The 22,101-nt window shown below is 41.6% G+C and overlaps 1 protein-coding gene across 4 annotated transcripts in view; it reads left to right on the top strand.

Moving 5' to 3' along the window:
- Nucleotides 1-4,240: 4,240 nt before the first annotated feature.
- Nucleotides 4,241-22,101, top strand: part of UTRN (utrophin) — a 491,233-nt gene continuing 473,372 nt past the window's right edge. For 2 of the 4 annotated variants that reach the window (XM_032407732.1, XM_032407729.1), the window contains exons 1-2: nucleotides 4,241-5,003; nucleotides 10,692-10,862. In XM_032407732.1, coding sequence (XP_032263623.1) covers nucleotides 10,794-10,862 — 69 coding nt within the window. In that variant the 5' untranslated portion in view covers nucleotides 4,241-5,003; nucleotides 10,692-10,793. Of the gene's footprint in view, nucleotides 5,004-5,572; nucleotides 5,655-10,691; nucleotides 10,863-22,101 lie in introns of those variants that run through there. The other 2 variants (XM_032407730.1, XM_032407728.1) reach the window with 2 other exon arrangements.

Below are 22,101 nucleotides of genomic sequence, written 5' to 3'. Positions count from 1 at the left end.
CCCAACCCTTCAGCAGACAATGAGCGTTCCAGAAATGTTTTCAATGAAAAAATAAATGAAGATGATCACAAAATGGCAGCAAATCATCTTGATTTAAAAAAAGGAGGAAGGAACATAATAGTAAAAAAAAAAAAATACCAGGTACTGTGATAAATGCTTCATATCAAGTAATTCATTTGATTCTCAAAACATTTGAGGGAGGTATTCTTTCTATTTCAGACAGGAAGCTAAATGTTAAGTAAGTTCCACAAGCTCATACAGCTAATAACTGTCAATTTAATAATTAGCACTCAGACAACTTAAATCCAACCTCATTTACTTTCAGCAACTCTGTCTTCTGTTCTCCTCCTCCTGTTCCTTCTGCAGGTTAACAATGAACTTATATAACCTAGGGATGCTCTTTTTACTTCTTAGTGATTTGGACATTTTCCCCCAATAGATTTTTATTTTACCTAAATGCACTCCCTAGCCTGTTCTGCATCTTTGTCATTTGTTTCTTTAGCCACACAGTTAGAGGGTTGAAGGAGAAACTGTAAAATCCCTTCCAGTACCAACGTCACAAAACTATACAAAGTAAATGAAACCAACTAAAAGTAACAAGTCTGACAATCCCTAAAATTTTGTCCCTTCCTCTTTACTCAAAAGGCTTTTGGTTCTCAGGGGCAGCACACTGTGAAGGGGTGGGTCTAGGTGTACCCCTCCACTCTCTCCTCACCTCTTCCTTCTCTTTTGGGGACTCTTTTATTCTCTCCTTTTGTTCTATCAGTTGTTCTTTTCTCCTCAACTGCTTAGTTTTTTTATTTTGTCCATAGCTTCTTTAGACCCTGCATTTCAACTCCCCTACCTTCGGCACCCTCCCTGCCCTCCTGTCAGCTGACTTCTCTTGCAGGGCATTCGGTCAGGACTGGCCAGGCTCTGTACCATAGGGTAGGCTGAATTGCCCAGAATGCTCCTGAGGTGTTAATGACCTTGGCAACCTCAAGGGTGATCCACAACTAAACAAAACACTTGAATTCAAATAGATAAGGCTAATTGTGGGCATTTTGAAATTATGATCGATCCAGTGGGCAATGTTTTTCTTGTAGGGCAATTTCTCAACTCCTCCAATCATCCAAAGTGGCCTATTTGAGGCCAGCTCCTTAGGGAACAGTGGCTCTAAGTGAGAGTCCCCAGCCATCCTGATCTAACTTCAAGAATTTGTTTGTTAAAACTGCAGCTTCCTGGGCCTCACCAGACCTAGCAAATCAGGATTTCTGGGAGTTAGTAGGCAATCTGAATTTAAAATATTCTCCTTGGTGATTCTTAAGTTCACTCAATTGTGAGAAACTCTGCCTTCATTCTAATTATTCTCTAAAAGTTTAGTGCATTACTACTATTAGTTTCCTTAATTGTATCACAAAGAATTTTATTTTATTTATCTGTTTTCAACTTGCACAATAAATACTAGATATTTGACTGAAGAATTCAGCAACAATATTTAGCAAATATTCTGGTATCTATTATATATAAGTCACTTTCTTGACCTGGAAAAGATAAGAAAAGATGAATTCCCTAAAATTTTGTCCCTTCCTTGAATGCTTCCATGTGGGGCTTTATTCATAGTCAACACCAAGGGTGAAGCTGAAGGAGTGCCTTGTTTTTTTTTTAATTTTTTGTTGTTGTTGTTTTTTATTTATTTATTCATGAGAGTCAGAGAGAGAGATAGAGAGAGGCAGCGGCAGAGGGAGAAGCAGGCTCCCCGCCTAGCAGGGAGCCCGATGCGGGACTCGATCCCAGGACCCTGGGATTGTGACCTGAGCCGAAGGCAGACGCTTAACCATCTGAGCCAGAGTGCCTTGTTTTTTATACATGATGTATTTCTCTATGTTTCTATTGTTTAAAGAGGAACTACATTTAGATACTCTTACTGTACATACTATATTCATTATATACAATGTTAAGTAATAAAGTTTTCTTTGCGGCTCTTACATTAGGATGCAGTTCCCTACATATGAACAGTATCTATGTAGAATCATGTCTCTCTATTATATATACATACGTATGCATATATTTCTACATCTGAATCTCTATATACACTACTTATCATATTTTCTCTTATGTCAAGGGCTTTGTCCCATTGACGTCAGTTCAGTTTTCTTGAATTTTTACTGTTCTGTGGTGACTGTGGAGCAATTCAGAATCTGAGTTAATGGTAGACCCCAGGCCACCTTCCTATCACTTTCTCTAAATGCTCTGCATTGCCCTTTGGGCTGGGGAGACAAAACCCACTGAGTACTGTCATTACAAGCGAATGTCCCTGGTGCATGGACCCCAGCTGGACTGTTGGTTGCAGGTGCACTAACTGCTATCCTCCCTCTGATAGTCTGTTTCCACTTTCCCCACAACTTGATTCTGAGGCTGGGAAGGAAGAGCACACTGTCTGCCCTAAGGAAAATAAGCCTTCTGTGATTACAATCTTCCACTAAATGTGTTTTATTCCCTTGCAAAGGAAACAGGGAGTAGGACCAGCTTGGGACCTCCTGGTCATTCCAACAACAGGAAGTTCTTTGTTTGGTCTCTGCCCATGGCCTACAGAGAGTATCAGTCTCTGCACGCGGCGAGAAGGGCTAGAAACAGGGCACAGGTAATGCGCCATCAGCCACTGAAGCTGGGGGTGTGGGTGGAGTCACTCCGTGTACAGATGGCAGCTGTACTCTTAGGACTTTCCTTATGGCCTTTGGGGAAGCTTAACTAAACATCCCCTCAGAGTTTGAAAAACTCAGAAATTCTACGTCCCCAAGCAACTGTGTTTTTCAAAAACTTTGAGTTAAATAAAGTAACATTTGTCCAGCACTTTGCAATTTACAAAGTGCTTTTCACTTACATCCTTTCAAACAAAGAAATCCTTAAATGCTTCAGTGTGGTTTTATTTTAAAGGAGGAATCTGAGTTTCCATCAACTCAACCAGGAGGATACAGTGCATGATGAACAGCTTTAAGGGTCTGTAGGATTACCAGTTAAACTTCAGTCTCCCTGGATACAGAGACTCAAATAGCACTTGATCTGTCCTTTTTTTTTTTTTTAATGGCACTTATCACTGATCTTGCCTATCCTTAATTGTTTACAGGCCTTATCTCACTTGCTAGATTTGACATTCTTTAAGGCAAGATCTGTATCCGATTTTTCTTTGCATCATTCACAGGGCCCATGGAACTGGCAGGCCATAAATTGGCATTTGCTAAATGAATGAACCAATGAAAGTGAATGAATAAACTATGTCCATTTCAAGTTAATCATCCGGATGTATTGTGGGGTTATATGAAGAAAGTTCCCCAAAGGAAGGAAGCTAAGAAAAAAGATAAAGAACACTATCTTTCAGGACGTCCGACCCCTCTAACAGCGTTTAGGGACTGGGGAAACGTTCACTTTGTAACTAATAAAAAACTAGGGAATTCTTTCTGGAAAAAAAAAAAAAGCATTTAAATCCCCTAGTGGTTTATCTTTGCTAAATCGTAAATTAACTTTCAAATATTAAACCAGCAATAAGCCAGAGCTGTGTTCGCTTATCAATCATCCTTTCTCTTTTTCACAAACTAGGAACTCAGGTTGCTGCCCCCCCCCCCCAAGTGTGGTGATCCTGTGAAAGAATCATAGGAACACATGAGGAATGAAATATGTTACTCTCCATGTCTGTATGTGTGTATATTGGAAACAGAAAAATATGGCCCGCGTAGCACTGTTTGTAGGCATGACCGAATATAAAACGAAATGTCAAGTTTTTAACACTAAAAGCGACACTAAGAAAGCTAAAATAAATACACCCTTGGAACGAGGACCTGCAAATCAGCAACGTCAGCAAACGGAGGTGGGGTGAATGGAGGGGCAAATGGAGATTTACCTCTCCAACAAAATCACCCGAACTACCCGGGTTGCCAGAAGTGGGGGCGTGACTCACATTTTCGGGTAATCTGAATAAAGGGGATGGTGTTTGTGCGAGGTGTCCATTCTCGCTCGGGGCGCGCCGCACGCACCGGGAACCGCGCGGGGCGCGCAGCCCCAGGCCAGCCGAGCGCCCGGCCAGCCGCTGCCGGAGGGGAGGGCGCGCAGGCCGGGTGCTGATTGACCGGGCGTGCGGTCAGGTGACCCGGGGCGCCACGTTCCCGGAGCCCAGCTCGCTGCGGCCGCCTGGGCCCGGCCGGCGCCGAACCGGAGCCGAGAGGGGCTGCTCTCCCGGAACAAAGTTGCCGGGCCTGCGGCGGCTGGGCCGAAAGCCGAGCGGGGCGGGAGCGCCGGGGGCGGCGCCGGCCCGGGGAGCGGTCCCGCTCGGCCCCCTCCTTCTAGGGAGAGCGAGTCCCGGGGTGCCCGGACGCGAGCCCGTGTCCCCGGGGGGCGGCAGGGCGCCCCTGCTCGGTCCCGCGTCCCCTCCCTCTTCAGCCTCCTGCGCCGCTCTCCAACAAAGGGGCAGGCGGGCGGCGGCGGCGGCGGCGGCGGAGGAGGAGCCGCCGGAGCGAGCGGCTCGCGCACAAAGTTGTGGAGTCGCCTTTCCTCCTCTGAGGGGAGCGGGCAGCAGCAGCCGGCCGCGGGCTTTCTCCCGCCGAGGGCCGAGGAGGAGCCTCTGGCTTCCGAAGCCGATTGGGGCACCACGGCGAGCGGTGCCTCCTTTCTTTTGGGTCACTTCTGCAGACGGAAAACTCTCTAGTGTTTGGCAAACTTGGTTGCCTGCGCGCCCGTTCCAGGTTTGCACTTGGACTGTTTTGTTTTTGTTTTTGGCGGAACTACCGGGGCGGGAAGATTGCACAAGTCGGGGGCGTTGTTTCAACCGGGTGTCAAAAAAAATTTTTTTTTTCTTTCGGATTTGTCTGGTTCTTCACATTTCCTTTTTTAAAACACGTCGCCCCACAGAACTCTCGCTCGCACACTCCCCCGCGATCGCTACGACCCAAACACGCACGGAGGAGCCCTCGGCCCGCTCGGGACGCGGCGGCGGCTGGCGGGCGACGCGGGCCCGCGGGTCCCGGGAGCAGGTAAGCCCGTGCAGTGTCTCAGCCTCGCGCAGTGGGATGTGACCGCAGCCCCGGGGCAGTGGGGCGTGGGCTGCGGGGAGGATGGACTTTCTGAGGCTTCTACCCTGCGCGCCGGTCTCCTTCTCAAGTCTAAGATGTCACCAACTTTCGCGTGCACTTTCCTCGGAACCTGAGCTCAGCCCTCTTCGGCGGGAGAGAGAGTGCCAGAAACGTGGAGAAAGCTCGGACCCGGAGGTCCTCTCAATCTGTCTAGGAGCGAACGACCCCAGCTCCTCCGACGCCCGGTGCCGTGCAGCCGCCTGGCTCCCCCAGCCCTCCTTCCGCGCTGGGTGAGAGGGTCGCGTGCCTCTTGCTGTGATCTCCAAGAGGGGACGTGGCTTCCTAGGATGGCCTGTGCCACACACCCCGGCCCCGGGAAGGCGGGGCCCGAGGTGTCCGCCAGGAGAGGGTGGGAAGAGGGTGGCGGTGTGGTGGATGGGCAGGGGAGCGGCTCGCAGCCGTCGGCCTGGCAGGAAACGTGTTCACCCTCCACGCCGTTGCTGCTCCTGAGGGTGGGGCTCCGGGGAGGGGACAGGGGAGGCCAGTCGGTGCTTAGTCCCCACGGTAGCCTCTTCTACTTTCCCGGACTCTTGGCATCACTTGCTGCATCAGGTAAGGTAATTCGTGTCCCCTTTTGGCCCTGGGTCCGAGGCTCTGGTTGCCCAAGGCCACTTATAAAACCAACAAAGCACGAATTTTGGGCTGTGCAACTTTTAGAAGGCACGCTGTTACAGGAGAATTTTTTTTTTTTTCCCCAAGCCCCAGATAACGAAAGGGACTGTTCCAGGATTGGTTCAAGGGAAGGAGAAAACGTGCCCGACCTCCAAGAGCCTGGGGACCCGCATTTTGTTTTACATTGAACTGGAGAGCCCCAGGTCTAACTTGGGGCGATCGGCTCCGCTTTCTGGGCTGTCCCGGGGCCAGTCTCCTCTTTCCCAGCCTCCAGGTCACTTGGGTCATCAGGGCCTCGCGGGTCAGTTCTCCATGCCGCGTTTGGCAGGGTCAGTGCACCGGTTGCTGCGGCTGGAACGCACCGACTTTGCGGAAGCTTCGATTCCCCGGGTGCGGGCTGAGGCCGGGTCTCGGGGCCTCTGGGACCCGCGGCAGCAGCCTCATCCACTCATTTGTAACTCGCGCGGGCCTCAGGAAGTGCGCTTGGCCCCTCCCGGCTGTTGCTGGTGGGCGTGGGGGCCGCGGCCTGCGGGGAGGGCTGGAGGAATGCGAAGCTCGTGGGTGCTTCAGCTTCCCGAGTACCGGCGGCCAGGGCCACGGTTTACGCGGAGTCATTCCCCGCCCCCTCTACCCAAGTTTATGGGACCGATGAGGCACCTCTTTAACTCTCCTTTGGGTGTTTACCTACAATTTATTGCTCCTGTAAACAGTATTAATCACCGTAGTACTAACCTTCCCTTGGAGCGTTTCCGAGAGTGAATGGCAGTTCTTGGCACTGGGCGGTTTCTTGTACTGTTTCAAGCAGAGTGGCAAATTCTTGGCCCCTTCGCTTCCCTTTCCACTATCTTCAGCATTCCTAGGTTTTGGTTTCTGGTTTAAATGCATGGATAGTTTCTGCCCAAGGACGTATACCGCATTTCCATCATAATTACACGGTGTGGAACGTATTTGTATTCTTACATTATCTAGTTGCCAAATTGTTTTAAAATTGAAACACTGGCTTCACCTTTAAGGCCACCCCCCTACCCTTTCACCCCCAAGTTTATTGACACACACTCATGGCTTCTGTTCCGTATGACAGCCAGACACGTTCTGAAGAAAGAGTTGCTGAATGCAGAGTTGAGTGTATTAATTTCAGTGAGAAAGATCTGGCTACGCTTTGCAAAACATAATTCTGAGGGAACAGAGATCTGGAGCAGTGGTAACAATAAATGACAGTTGTATAGGGCTTAAAGCTTCTAAGGCAATAATATCCCATTCATTCTCAGTTTCTCACCCAGCTTTGTGTGGAAGATGGCCTCTCTTACAGTCTGTAGATGTGCCAGTGGAAGGTCCACACCTGAGGAAGGTCCACACACTGTCTGTGAAGAAACCTTGATTCTGTCTCCTGACAACCAGTTATAAATAGCTGCAGCATTTAGTGATTTAGAAGGAGGTATCTTTTTCTGTGTGCTGCTCAACCTGGGGTCCCCTGCCCATTCCTGGCAACAGGTGACAGTCACTGGCTCTCAACTGTTCAAATGGCCTTCTGTGTTTCTCCCTCCTTCCCATTCTTTCCTTCTCCTCTGAACCTCTTTCTGCTGTATCTTTGTAGCAAATATGGGATTTTGATGATCAGGAAGAGAAAATTTGAGAAATTAGAGTGGCAAAATAAAAAAAAATATGATAAATATTCATGTGCAAATGAAGTAAAGTCCTGTGTAAACAGTTTACTTTTCTTTTCTATGGAGTGGGGAAGGTCTTTGGCATGTGTTGAAGTGAAGACCCTTAACTAAGACTAGTTATGAAGGAGTCAGAATATTTTAAAGGGAATAGTTAATTGCTTTCCAGTAAAGAGAAGTTTTGTTGGACAAACCTGATTTTCCATAATAAAATTTTATATGCATTCTTCTGAACAAAGCTTTACGTTCTTGAATATATTAAAATGCACTTAAGAACAGCAAATCTTTTATAGGTATGTACCCCCAAAAAGGAACTTAATCACATAATAATCCCTAAAGTCTTAACAGTAGTAGAGCAATATAAAAAATGAAAAAAAGTTTTTTATACTCAAAATTTAGCAGACTGGTGATCTAATTCACATGGTCCTCTCTATAAGAGAGGAAATTGTTCCTAAATCTTTAGTAGTGCACCAGTTCTCTTCTGCCTCAAACTGTTAAATACTTAAAACATTTTTTCTAAGGTAATTTTGACCTCTTTATTATTAGAACACACCCTTTTTCTGACTGGTCAGGAAAAAATATAATAATTATTTTTTACATATATTTATATTATAAAATAATATGGAATTTCTTTGAATGTTACATATAATTAAACATAATATATAAAATACTAAGTATTACGTAACTATGCCAAATGAAGCATATTATAAAATAATACCACATGGTGTGTCCTTGAATTAAATGATTTGAGTTGCCTAATCCTAGCTAGCAGTAAACTCTTGTTCTGTTCTATGTTGTCATATATGAATTAATGCCCATTATTTGCAGGTTAATATTTGGATGTGTTGACTGTTATATTCCCAATTAAATGATTAATTTATTTAATTGGCATTTGGGGTCCACTTAAGGGGCTGTTAGGATACAGCTAAGTTGCTGAACTTAAAATTGAATTCTGATTCTGTTTGGGTTGTAGGGGCTATATATTCCAGGAAGTATTAGGGCAATGCAGAACTCTCATGATTGACATCCTTAAAGAAAAGGTGGTTCTGCCGAGTAGAATCCTCAATTCTTTAAGCTCTGAAGATGATTCTAATTAATTACTGAAGATTAAAATTATTTTATTGCTGGGGCACCTGGGTGACTCAGATGGTTAAGCGTCGACTCTTCGTTTCTGCTCAGGTCATGATCTCAGGGTTGTGAGATTGAGCCCACCTGGAGCCCCATGTGGGGCTCCTGAGATAAGTGCTGAGCCTGCTTGAGATTCTTTCTTCCTCCCTCTCCTTCCCCCTCTCCTCCTCTCCCTGCTTGGGTGCTCCCTCTTTCCCTTTCTCAATAAATAAATAAATAAAATCTTTAAAACTATTTTATTGAGTGATAGTTATACTCAGCAGAATTCATATGATGCACCTTCTAGAATAAAATCTGTGTCAATGGGTATAATGTGTAACTGTCCAGATTTTTATTGAATCCAGACCATTTTTGAGATCAGACCTATATATCCAACTGTCTTCTTTGTTATCTGCCCTTATATAACTCAGAGGCACCTCAGACTTAGCAAGTCCAAGCCACATTCATGATTTCTTCCGCCAGTGGCTTATCTGCCAGTGTTACCCCAGCTCAGTGAATGACTCACCCTCCACATAGTTGCCCAGACCAAAACTGGGTAGTCATTTTGCACCTTAGTGTTCTGAACAACTCATATCCAGTCAGTTTCCAAATGCTATTGACCTTCTGTATTTGATATTTAAATATCCCACATATCTACCCGTTTCTTTCCATGTACCCTTGTTTAGACCACAGTCATTTCCTGCCTGTAATATTATACTAGAAAGAAGAGTAAACACCCATACGCTTTCTCTACATTCCTCACTTACCATTTTCCAACAGTTGCTTTCTTTCTCTCTCTCTCTCCCTCTCTCCCTGTATGTATGTATATAGGTAGAGAGATACCTGTACCTAGATAGATAGACAAGCATATGCTGTCCTGTTTGAACTGAAGCTGAAGTTATTATCACACTTCGTTGGTAAATATTTTATCAGGTGTTCCCTATAATCAAAGATACTCACTTGCATAATGACAAAACCATGAACCAATACTAAAGAACTGATAGAAAATATTACTGATAGAATAATATTGTCTGATATATAGCCCCAATTCACATTTTTCACATTATCCCCAAAACGTTTATTTTTTAAATTCTAAATTCAGTCAAGGATTATACTTGGTTGTCATGTTTCTTTAGTCTTCTTTAACCTACAAAGCTCCCCTTCCCTCAGGTGTTTTTGTTTTTCACGATGTTGATAATTTTGAGCAGTCCAGATTGTTTATTTTGAAGACTATCCACAGTCTAGATTTGTCTGTTCATGATAAGCTTCATGAGGATACTATATAGATGATGTGGTATATTTCCCATTGTATCACATGATGCCCCATTATTGGTCATACGAAGTCTGATCACTTGGTTAAAGTTAAGAATTATTTTTCCCAAAATTCTGTTGTGAAAAAATTTTAAATATACAGAGGAATTGAAAGAAATTTTTATTCAACACCCATGTGCCCATGGCACATTGAATGAACAATTGCTATATTCTGCCATAGTCTTCATGGCTCCCCACTCATCCCCACAAACCAGAACGATCTTTTCAGAAGGCAAATCTGATCTTGTTACTTCCCAGCTTCAAACCATCTACTGGATCCCCCTTCCTCTTTAGAGAAAGATCAAGAGCCTTGACCTGGTCTCCCAACACCCTGTCACTGGTCCTGTCTACCCACTTCACCTAGTTCGCCAGATTTCTCTCTTCTTGGCTATTTTCTCTCCAGAGACACTGGCTCAGCCTCTTGAATGCTCAATGATTCTTCCTGCCACTTCACATGGAAGGCTCTTAACCTTTTTCTCTTCCCACCTCTTTTTTTTTTTTTGCTAATTAAATTTTTTTCATCACTGAAGGCTTGGCTCAAATGTCACTTCTTCAAGAAAACCTTCTCTAATTGCCCAGGGCAGGTCAGATTCCTATGCTGTATGCTCATATTACTCTATGCCTCTTTATTTGTACATTTGTAACATATCAGTATTACAATGAAATAATTCATTATATAATTAACAGCTTAATGTCTATAAACTTTGTAATGGCAGAGTCTGGGTCTCTTTTTCAGTCCTATTTCCATTGCACAGATCAGTGCCTTATACATAGAAAGTGCTGAATAAGTATTTGCTGAATGAATGGCTAGTATATATAACTATATGATTATATATATATTAAATAAAAATGTATGTATACATTTTTTTCCAAGCCAATACATTCCTTTTCTCTTCAGATATTGATGTTGAGCTGGACCATTATGGAAAACTGGAAGTCTTAAGAAGAGGATTTAATACAGTCTTTGGATTAAATTGAAACTCAGCAAAGATGGCCAAGTATGGAGAACACGAGGTCAGGCCTGATGATGGGCAGAATGAGTTCAGTGACATCATTAAGTCCAGATCTGGTAGGTAACGGAAGCTTAAGAAAATGATGCATTATTATGTATAAACTACTTAGAAGACATAGGTTTTTTGGCTTGTTTTTGCACTGTTCTTGTGAGACAAACTTCTTTTGAGAAGCAGAGTTCTGACGAATGACTATTATATTGTAAAAGGTAATGTACTGTCTCTGAGTATCCGGTCTTAATTGCCAATCCATTTTGGTCTTATCATATGTTGATGGGCACTGCTTGGTGAGACTCCTACCTGTGGTTGGATGCTTTTCCTTGATGAGACTACCCCTTTCCAAACAGACACACAGCTGAGCAGTTTTTTCTTGTTGGTCTATTTTATGAAGTTGAAGGGATCACGTGCTTAAAATATGAAGTAGCAGTTTCTGGCCAGGTGGGTCTTCTTGAGTTTTGCTTCCATTACTGTGTATCCTCACCCCTGTCCTTTATGGGGGCCAGGGTTGGGTCAAAAGGTGCCCTACTTTGCTTCCCTTTTTGGAACTTTTTATGAGTGTTCTGAAGGTACAGTTTTCACGTGGGTCCCCCTAAGACAGATTGATGGTTTTCATATGAACATTTGAATTGGGGACCTGAGGATACCACTCCCTTCCTCAATCTTTTATGTAACTGAGTGCTTTCTGACTCTGGCTGTACAAATGAGTCAACTGGGGAGTTTTTAAAACATGCACATGCACTGACTCCACTCCAGACCTGTTGAATAATTTCTGTATTTTTTAAAACTTCAAATATGATTTTGAGACAGGCTCTAAGGGGAGATATTTTTTTTTATTAACATATAATGTATTATTTGTTTCACGGGTACAGGTCTGTGATTCATTGGTCTTACACAATTCACAGCGCTCACCGTAGCACATACCCTCCCTGATGTCCATCACCCAGCCACCCCATCCCTCCCACCCGCCTCCCCTCCAGCAACCCTCAGTTTGTTCCCTGAGATTAAGAGTCTCTTATGGTTTGTCTCCCTCTCTGGTTTCATCTTGTTTCATTTTTCCCTCTAAGGGGAGATATTTTTGAGCAGGCAAGGCCTTTCTGAGCTTTGGAAATGACACAGAACTCCACCCTGGGTGTGAACACTGTACTTAAATAACTGAGAGTTACTTTGAGGTATGAAATTATATCCAGTGTCACTTTAAAAATGAAAAAGGAACCTAAACCCTGTTTTTGCTGTGTAAACCAGCTATTTCTTAATTATTTGAGATTGCAAAAATATGTACTGAAAATAAGCTGTAAATTAATAGAGATACACATTTAAGATACACCTTTCCCTCCATGATACTGGTATCAGTTGATTGGTAGAGATTTTGGTTATTATAGTCTTGGCTCTAAATATGTAGCTACTATTGTGTAACTTTAGGGCTCTTTTTGGGGGTACAGCTTAATATCCTGTGTTAAAGTTCACTCTCAGGATGTTTTATTCCTCTAAATTTCTTTTTGTTTAAGTGTTAAGTGTTTTGTTTAGTATAAAGGGCGATGTAGATATAAGGGATCATTAATATCTTCTTTAGAGCACAGAATATATATCCAGAAATATGTAAATGTAACAAAGAGGAAAATAAAAGACACAACTTAACATATCCATGCTTGTCATGTTCTATAAATTGTGAGGTGGTATATACTTAGATAGATTTCTGAGTCAATGTCCATTACAGTAAGACCTTTGGTATTTATAACTATGTATTTTAGCCATGTCCATAAAGAAGTCATTATATAAGTTTAAAAATATTGGGTATATATGATGAGTGCATATAACTTCGAAACTCTCCTTTAAATTAAATATTATCATTTAAAAAGACTGACAATTCTCATACATTATTGGGGGACAGTTGGGCAGAAATTGTCACATGTTTTTACCATATGCAAACCAACTGGCTCAATAACTCTATTTTTAGAGTTTTCCCCTAGGGAATACACAGACATGTACAAGCAAGAAGTTGATCCCAGCATTTTGTAATAGAAAAAAATTGGAAATACCATAAAAACCCAGTATTGAGGATTGGTTAAGTCATAATTTCCCAAGGTATTTGTGAAGGAGCACAAGTTCTGATGTATAATTCAAAAAAGGATGTTGTGGGCCAATAACTTTAGGAAGTAAGTGTTTAACCTACTCTGTTCCTTTAGTGTAGGACATCTAAACAGATCATAGAGAATCTCAGTGGAGCTAACTAAATTAGGGTATATCCATAAGGTAGAAGGTTGTACATTCACAAAAATGTTATGGATGTGTATAGAAGTACATTCTTGTTATTGTTAAGTAAAATATATGTGCAATATTAAGTCCTACATGTGGGAAATATTTTTTTCAAGAAGATTTAGCAGAGCATACACTAAAATATTAATAGTGCTCATCTTGGGCATTGTGGCATTATTATTTTTCTCTTTTTTGCTTATATGTGTTTTCTAAAGTTCTTTAATGAGCCTATATTACTTAGTTCTTATAATTTTAAAGACTCTTAAATTGCTTAGAGTGTTCTCAAATGCCAAAGCTGTGACTGTTACTTTGGAGGCACCTACTTCAAAACACATTGAAAAGCTAGCTGTTGCATAGCTGAGATACGAATCCCATTCTTTTGGCTGGATTATGTTGCAAAAGCCAGTAGATAAATTTGGATTTGAATGGGCGTATTAGTCCCAATCTCGCTTTCTGGAAGGCACTTTCTTGATTATTTTATGGTGAATACTAGTAGACAGTGGTCAGGTCTTATAGTACTCTAAAATTTACATATCGAATAGGGAGTTTTAGTTCATATCATGTCAAAGGCATCATCTACATATAAAGATCCTCCTTGGATGTGTTCTATGCTGAATTTGTTGTCTTTTCAGTTTTTTTTTAAAGGAATATTTTCCTATAAGAAAATTTTAATTCTAATCTGTTCCTCAATGTTTCTTCCTTTTGGAGGACTGGATGGGGGGAGAGGGGTAGAGATTGGGTGGGAAAAAAACTAATGTTGAGAGTATATGGATAAACTTAATCTCTTGGTTTATGAAGATTCTTTTCTTTCCTCTCCAAACTTGAGTTTGGACAGTCTAAAAGCCTGGCATAATAGAAATATTTGTGCATTTAAGTTATTAGGCTTGTTTATATTGCCCTTATCCAGTATTGATTTGTTTTATGCTCTGTGTGAGGTTTAAAATTTTTTTCAAGTCATTTACACCATCTGAACAGATGCATGAAATCATCAGGGGTAGGTGATGAAGTAGTGTCGTGGATGTAAAAACTGTACATTTCTTTATGGTTGTAGTACACTTGTCTTGGATTTGAGTGAATTTTAGAAAAGAACTTGAAAGGATATGACCTTTAATGGTTCAGGGTTGGGTAAAAGTAGACCTTTCTGTCCCTGACTGAAAGACACGTAAGTCAAGTTTATCGTCAATGACTGCATCTTTGACAGCCTGAATTAGTGAGCTTCAGAAGGCTTAACAAGTTAGTAGTGATTTTGAGAGAATAGGCCAAGAATTAGAGGTGGTTTTTTGTTTTGTTTTGTTTTTTGTTTTTGTGTGTGAAATATATTGCCAATGGGGTCTGTGATGTGTAAGCTTCTGCTTGGGCTTTTTAAGCATGAAATAATAAAATGGTTTGAGATGTGTATAAAGTCAAAGAATATCTTTGTTGCTATTTCATTCCTACAATAGCTAACACACTTTAAAGCCAGTAATGGAGAATACATCATCCTTTTCTGTTCTTAGTGCTGTTGTGGTCATTTTTTTTTAGCACAGAGCCTTCCTAACTAGGGTCAACCTCAGGGCTGAAGGCAGGGTGTCAACTAGCTACATGTGAGGATTTTGGCCATTTGGGGATTCGAATCAATAGACTCTGAGATGGGAAAGGGCCATTTGTTGAATGAATGAGGTGAGCCACACACTGTTGTATGATTCAGTATCCACTTTAAAAGGTCTTGGGCATTAAGCCCGAGTGTAACAATTTTATCATTTCTTCCTTCGCCTTTTCTCTTCTTGCCTAATCCTGGTGACTAATGGTTGATGGAACCTCAGAGGCCATAGAACCTGACCCTCCCTGTGGCATACCCACAGTCCCTGTACCCAGTCCCTGCTTGGACACGTCCAGTGGTGGGGTCACACTGGTGATGGTGATGATGATGATAATTCTGGCAGTTTACATTTGTTGTACATAGACCGTGTGCAGATACGGTGTTATGAGTTTAATCCTAACGACCACGATTTTACAGATGACGAACAGGAGTCACATAGAAGTAATTTGCCACACTGGCCTGCCTTCTATTTCTCCAAAGGCCCAAGGCCTTTGCACATCCCTCTTCCCTTGTCTTTGCCTGTTCTTGTCATTGAGATCTAGGCTTAAATGTCATCACTGAGAGGTCTTCCCTGCTGACTTTAGGAAATAGATCTCCTAGCCATTCCTGACTGTATCACTATATTTAAGTTCCCTAACGTTCTTATTGCTATCTGGCATTTTTCTTGGTGTGTGTGTGTGTGTGTTTGTTAATTTCCTTCCAACTAGAATTTAATTCCACAAGAGCAGGAACCAGTACATCCCTGGCATCACGCCCAGAGCCTAGCTCCTAGTAGGTGAGCAATGAATGCTTCTTCAGTAAGAAAGGCTACAGAGCTAGAAAGTGCCAGAGATGGGAGTAGAACTCAGGTGCTCTGATTCCAGAAACTCTGCATTTGACCTCCACATATTGCCGAGTCTCCCAGTTTATAAGGTAGTTTATTCCATTGCCGCTGGATGATTCTTCGTTTGTGCCTGAATCTATTGCTTATATATTTTGCGTAGTATTAATTTGGCTTATACATCCCTCTGCCTCTTCCCTTATATCCACCAGGGTTGGGACCCTGGGCTATGAGGTAGAGCTTCTCTGGGCCTCCTGGCGTCCTAGCCCTGCCAAGGGAGGGCCAGCGGTGGGGGATACAGCCTTCTGCTCCCAGACTTGTCCTGGCCTTCCTTGGCTCCGGTCTCTGTCACTTTCTCTAAGAGTTAGCAAAGGGGGAAATACCAGAGGACAGGCAGTCTTCTGGATGGAAGGCAGAGAAACTGATAATTTGTTTCTGATGTGAATTCCCTTTTCTTTTTTCCTCCAACTGCTGCTCAAGGCTTTTCACTGGCTGGTGAAAAAACGTAGTAGATTTCAAATGCACTGTGATTTGGCACAGTTTAAGCCCTGGTCTGATGCCCAGATGGATATCTCTGGGATTGAAAGAGTAGGTAGCGGTCGGAGGCGGGGGAGGGAAGAAAAGAGAGGCCAGTGAAATAAAAATAAAATGAATTATTTCATATAGAATATTATACCTGGTTACATTTATAGCAGGTCTCCTGAAAATACTCTGTGTTTGCAATTAAAGCGAACTTGCTTAACGAGATTCAGTTTTATAAAAATTATGAGGAAGATCACCTTATTTGTTTATCTTTCAGGGGCCTTACTTTACGAAGGACACTGGTTAAGTTGCATTGAGGGAGTCCTTGATCTACTTTCCCTTTCATTTAAAGAAATACCTGTGAGGGGATTTTTCTAAACAGCCTGAAGGACTGTGAAAAATTGTCCCCCCCTCCCGCCAAAGCTTTACTTGGCTGGAATACCTCTGCTTTGGAGGGAGCTCTTTGAGCAGGTTTGTTTTTTTCCATGAGCCCTGGGGATTTGTGGGGAGGGATGGTAACCCTGATGGAAATTCAACTCTGACAGAGGAGAGCAGCTATTCTTGTAATGCGTGTAAAAATATTCTCCATGTTGTCGCCTCATTATGCTGAAGTAGTGCAATCGTAGAAAAGTTTCCTGTATTAATGCGATTCTCATGACCTGTTACTGTGCTTGTGGAAGCTTTGTAGGTGATCCATTCCCAATTGGGAGACATGAATTGCTGAGAATGTTCTAAGCAATGGAAGTACATTAATTATATGGACAGAATGGAAAACTCAATTTTATTGAACCTTACTTGAGGCCAGAAGTTTGAACTAGATGCTGATACGATGATTTTCTGGGAACAAGGGAACATGTGAGATCATTGCAGCAGTTGTAAATATTAGTTAAAATTTAATTGTGAAAGGATACTCAGGTGGTTTCAGATGTATTGGCCAGATTGTCCCTTAAGCTGTGTGTGGAGGCAGAGGTATTTACTATATTACTATTTTTATTTTTTTGTATGCCTCAATTGTTTAATAATAAATATACTCAAGTCAGTATTTGAAATGTGAGTCATTGTGAGTTTTTAATATATATTTACTCTTGAAATGATGGCTTGTGGACTGAGAAATCTAAGTCAGATCTAGCTCTTTCACTTTTGCTTCCTCTGTCCTTGGATTTGCACATGTCAACAATAGGAGGCCTTTGCACTGGGGCCTTTGAACAACCACCCACCTTAGGTTTATTTATTTATTTATTTATTTTTAAAGATTATTTATTTGACAGAGAGAGACACAGCAAGAGAGGGAACACAAGCAGGGGGAGTGGGAGAGGGAGAGGTAGAAGCAGGCCCCCCCGTCGAGCAGGGAGCCCGATGTGGGGCTCAATCCCAGGACCCTGGGATCCTGACCTGAGCCGAAGGCAGATGCTTAACGACTGAGCCACCCAGGTGCCCTGCACCTAAGGTTTATTTAAATCCTGTGGGTCTTCTCTATCAGAAGCTTATACTCCTGGCCTGGTTAATAAGGAGAATTTTTTTTTTGAGTGCTCATGTGGCAGCTAAGATTAAGGTTTGGGGTGGACCAGTCTCACATTGGTTTTGAGAACTCAGTTTCTTAAAAAAAAAAAAAATCAGTTCTATCACGGCTGTTGAGCTCAAAGTGTAAAGTCATAGAATAATATTTTGTAGGTCAATATTTTCAAATGAATTTTTCTTTTGATGGGGAGGCTGGCTGGTTATTATTATGATTTCTGTCCAGTTCAATAATTTTAGCATTTGTAACAAATTTTTTTTTTTCAAGGAGCAGAAAAAGCACATAATAATACTCTTACGTAGCAGAGAAGCCCAATTAAAAATTGACTTTGTGTCTCTAAAGTGGTACAACTTTGAAATAAATACATCTGCTGTAGTTTAAAAAGTATTATCTGGTTAGACATTCTTTTTTAATTCCACCGTTTTAATATTTGAGAATTTCTTTCATCATGTAACATATAGTGGGGGATGGGGATAGCATTTTGAGTTGATACTCACGGATTGGTTCTCTTACTCTTTATAGGCTATGTGTGAGTCATGTTAACATTAATTCAGTAATTACCTAGATGTATATGTATGCTTTTATTTTGAAAGTTGGGTTTTGGGCTCATCGCATGTGGTACTGTTAACTCAGGCTGCACATCAGAACCACCCTTCTGGATTCAGATTCAGTCGTGTGGGGTGGGGTCTGGGCATCTGGAGTTTTAACAAGCCCCATTGCTTTATGGAGAAAGAAGGCCAGTTTAAGACTGTTAGAACTAAAGTGAAAATGGTCTGTGCATTTCAGAGGAGTGAGGAGAGCTATAGTCAAACATTGAAGATTATTTCTACCTATAAACACTTCCCTTTAAACATTATAAAAAGGTAATGGATTCTTGCTATTGGACATTTTTTCTTTTGCTTTGTATTTTGAAGAGTTTGGGTTATGTTGAGCAAAGGAAAAAACCATGGGGGTCAGGAGAGTGGTGAAATTTGGTGCATTTCTTATCGTGGCCCCTTAAACCAGAAGATCATAGCAAAATATTCAGCAGCAAAGTATTTCTTCATTGAACTTGTTGGTCTTCAACTCAGTGTACTTAACCTCTTCCTGCTGTAAGTTTAATGTCATATCCTGAAGTCTTACATGAAGTCCTTGCTCAATTCATTGTAAAAACTTATTGTGTATATTTTCTAAGAAATTGTTTCTAAGACAGATATGTTTTTGACTCATGGTGGGGAAAAAATTCTCATGTCCAATCCTGTATGCTAGTTTTCCTTTTTTTTTTCTTTTTAGTTAAGTTATAATTTATTCATACAGTGGAATAATTTGAGGTAAAAAATCACAAGTTTTTTTCTGTATCAATATGGGGTGATTTCTAAGATGGAATACAAAGTATGAAACAACTTTCTGCTAGTTTTCTTATATTCTTTAAGGTTAGAGACAATATTACATATGTATTTCCCTCCCTGTTTTTGTAATTTTAAATAGGTGACATCTAGTACTTATATTTAATATAACTAAACTTCCTTTTGATGCAAAGTAATTTGCCTATCATTCTTTTAAAATACACTCATTTTAAAAGGATAATTGTTTATTATGTCAAAGATGAATTAGGAGTAAAGTCACTTTTGGACCACTCTAGCAAGTTCCTTGAGGATCTGTAAATACACCCCAGAGGTCTTGAGATGTCCTTGCATTTATTTAACTAAACCAAGCCAAACACCAGACTCCCACTCTTACAGTCCTTGAGTTCTTTGCAGTAGTGTCTTTGAGCTCTAATCTTTAACCTCTTTGAAGATATAGGAAGGGATTTTCATTTCTTCATTGATTAAACAAACTTTGGGGTGGATCAAAATATGTAATTGCTCTTTTTTTTTTTTTTAAAGATTTTATTTATTTGACAGAGAGAGAGAGAAAGCACAAGCAAGGGGAGCGGCAGGCAGAGGGAGAGGGAGAAGCAGGCTCCAGGTGGAGCAGGACTCTGGGACCATGACTTGAGCCGAAAGCAGACGCTTAACCGACTGAGCCACCCAGGCGCCCCTGTAACTGCTCTTACACACATCATGGTGTAGAATTTGAAGCAGGGACGGGATTTACTTGTCCTGCTGCCCCCCAAGGCAAGCCTCATATGTAAGTTCCCTTGCTGATCAAACCTGCCACCTACCAACCTGGAGTGGTCTGTTCTTTTTTTGGGCTCTCCGTGTCTTTTGTATATGGGGGCCAGTTTCAAATTTCACCTGGGAACTCTTGAGGTTGTAAACCAACATATGCCTTTATCAGATAATATGATTTACAATATATTGTCTTTAAAAATTTTTAAGTATTGCAAGTATTGACTCAGAGCTGGGAGAATGAATCTGAGTCTTACTTTGTGTTGAAGGCTCCTGGCCTTATTCAAAAGCCACCTTCGTGGCGGGGGGGAGAGGGGGGGGCTCTTAAATAAGTATGTTCTAGTTTACTCTATGACCCTATGTAGTTCCCTCATAGGTGTTTAGAAAATGTCATACTGCAAAATGTAAAGATAATTATTTTTTTGTGTTTTTTCATGTGGCATCAGTGGCCAGTTCTATAACATATCAGGTCCTCACTCATATATTAGATCCCATTTTAATATACCATGTCAGCAGAAAAAAATCAGAGTGACTTGAATTCTTTTAACTTACATGTGCTTTTTCAAGAGACATAACCTGTTATAGGTTAGAAGAGTGTTAATATTTGGGGAATGCACATATATGCTTGCTCTCTTTCTCAGACTGGCTTTATTGAACATTTGGTGTAGGACAGATCTTATTCTGGGCACCTGGCATGGAGGCAGATTGCTCAGACAGGGGGACTCATTTGCTGCATGCATGTTTAAATGAAACATTTAGAGACATCTGCCACCATCTTACCTTTCTAGCAGCTCTGCCTTTCTCCATGCCACCACAATACCCTCTGAAGGAAGCAAATGGCACCGTGTGAGGACCGCCCATGGTCCTTTTCTTGCCTTTGCGATGTGGCTTGCTTTGTTTTCTGTGCTTGGTTGTTTTTCCCCTCCCAACCCCCCCAGCTTTGAGACCTTCATTCTTCAAACAGCGTTGTGCCACAAAGCATTCTACTTTCGATCACCAAGCCAGAATCAATCTCTCCCTCTTGTTCAGTCTTTATTTCGATTTTTGGCTCTTCTTGCTTGTGTATGGTCCATGCTTCCCCAATTTGATTTTCCGATGCCAGCCTTTAGCTTAGTCTCCACATGCAGTAAGTGCTCAATAAATGCTTACTGTATGCTTTAATGTTTTTTTTACACTTGATCTTAGCCAAAAGGCCGAGAAGCGATTTTAATGTTTTTTTTTTTTTTTTTAAATCAGACTTGTTTATATACATACCTTAGTTAATCAGCAAATGTCTGTTGTTCAGTCATTATTGCTAGATGATGGGCTCAGAGGTGAGCAAGACATGTCTGTTCTTAACATGCTCTCAGGCTAGTTGGGAGGAGAGGAATAAATAGACATCTTGCACAAAAAAACAGTGTAATGCACACAAGGCATAGGAACATGGAAGGGATGAAGACAAGCTCTTGCATTGGTGGGCATTGTGGATGGTGGGAGAGGTTGAGGCCAGATTTTGAAAGCTCTTTTGAAGCAAGTTAAAGGGTTTGATCGTTTCGCTGTAGGGAGCCACTATAGGATTTTAAGTGGGTTAATGATGAGCTTAGTACTATTTTTCAGAAAGATAATTTGGTTGGCAGTGTGAAAGGTAAATTTAGAAGGGACCAGAGTTGGAGGGAGGCAGGGGAGCAGGTAAGGGTTGTGAAAATAATTGAGGTTAGAAATTATGGGAGCTTGAACCAAAGTGGTAGAGGTAGAGATGGAGTAGGAGAAGGGATCTGGAAGATGGTCAGCAGTTAGTAAAAACATGTGTAAAGATGCAATGGAAACCTCACCTTCATGGGGTTTGTTTTATATTTTTCAGTCAGCTGGATAGTTTTTTTTTCAAATCATGTTTAAGTCAGGTTCTCAGCACTTTCAATTATTAGCTTTTCCTCCAGAATGAATTTTCTTAATTTGCTTAATATCTACATTTTATTTAATTAATTTTTTTTTTTAGAGAGGGAGAAGGGGAGGTGGGGCAGGAGAGGGAGAGGGAGAATCTTAAGCAGGCGCCACACCCAGTGCAGAGCCTGATGTGGGGCTCGATCTCATGACCCTGAGATCGTGACCTGAGCTGAAATCAAGAGTCAGATGCTTAACCCACTGAGCCATCCAGGCGCCCCTCCTACATTTTAAAGGTAGCTTTACTCATCAGTTACATTGACTACTGCTGTTTTTCTGAAGTATTGTCTCTTGGTCAGTTTGTTTCAGTAACTTTGAATTGAATTGTTTCAGTAGTATTTGTACTTTTTTCTATAAGTATATTCTGAAAGAAATGTGCTTCAGAAAAAAAAGATTAATTAAAATGAGAAGAAAGTTTATTCATGTTTATTTAGTATAATATAAAAGTTCTTTGAAGTAGCAAAAGAAAGGTAATATTAATCTCATCTTAGAGTGCAGATAATAGTCTTGCACAGCTAAAAGAAAATCTGTGTGCGAAATGAGCCTGGAAAACTATTTCAGAGGAACTTTGATTGAAGAATAGAATGTTTCATGTGAC

The sequence above is a fragment of the Phoca vitulina genome, unplaced genomic scaffold (assembly GCF_004348235.1).
Source record: "Phoca vitulina isolate PV1807 unplaced genomic scaffold, GSC_HSeal_1.0 scaffold9, whole genome shotgun sequence".
In the NCBI taxonomy this organism is placed as follows: Eukaryota; Metazoa; Chordata; class Mammalia; order Carnivora; family Phocidae; genus Phoca; species Phoca vitulina.
This window is presented reverse-complemented; position numbering and strand designations above follow the sequence as displayed.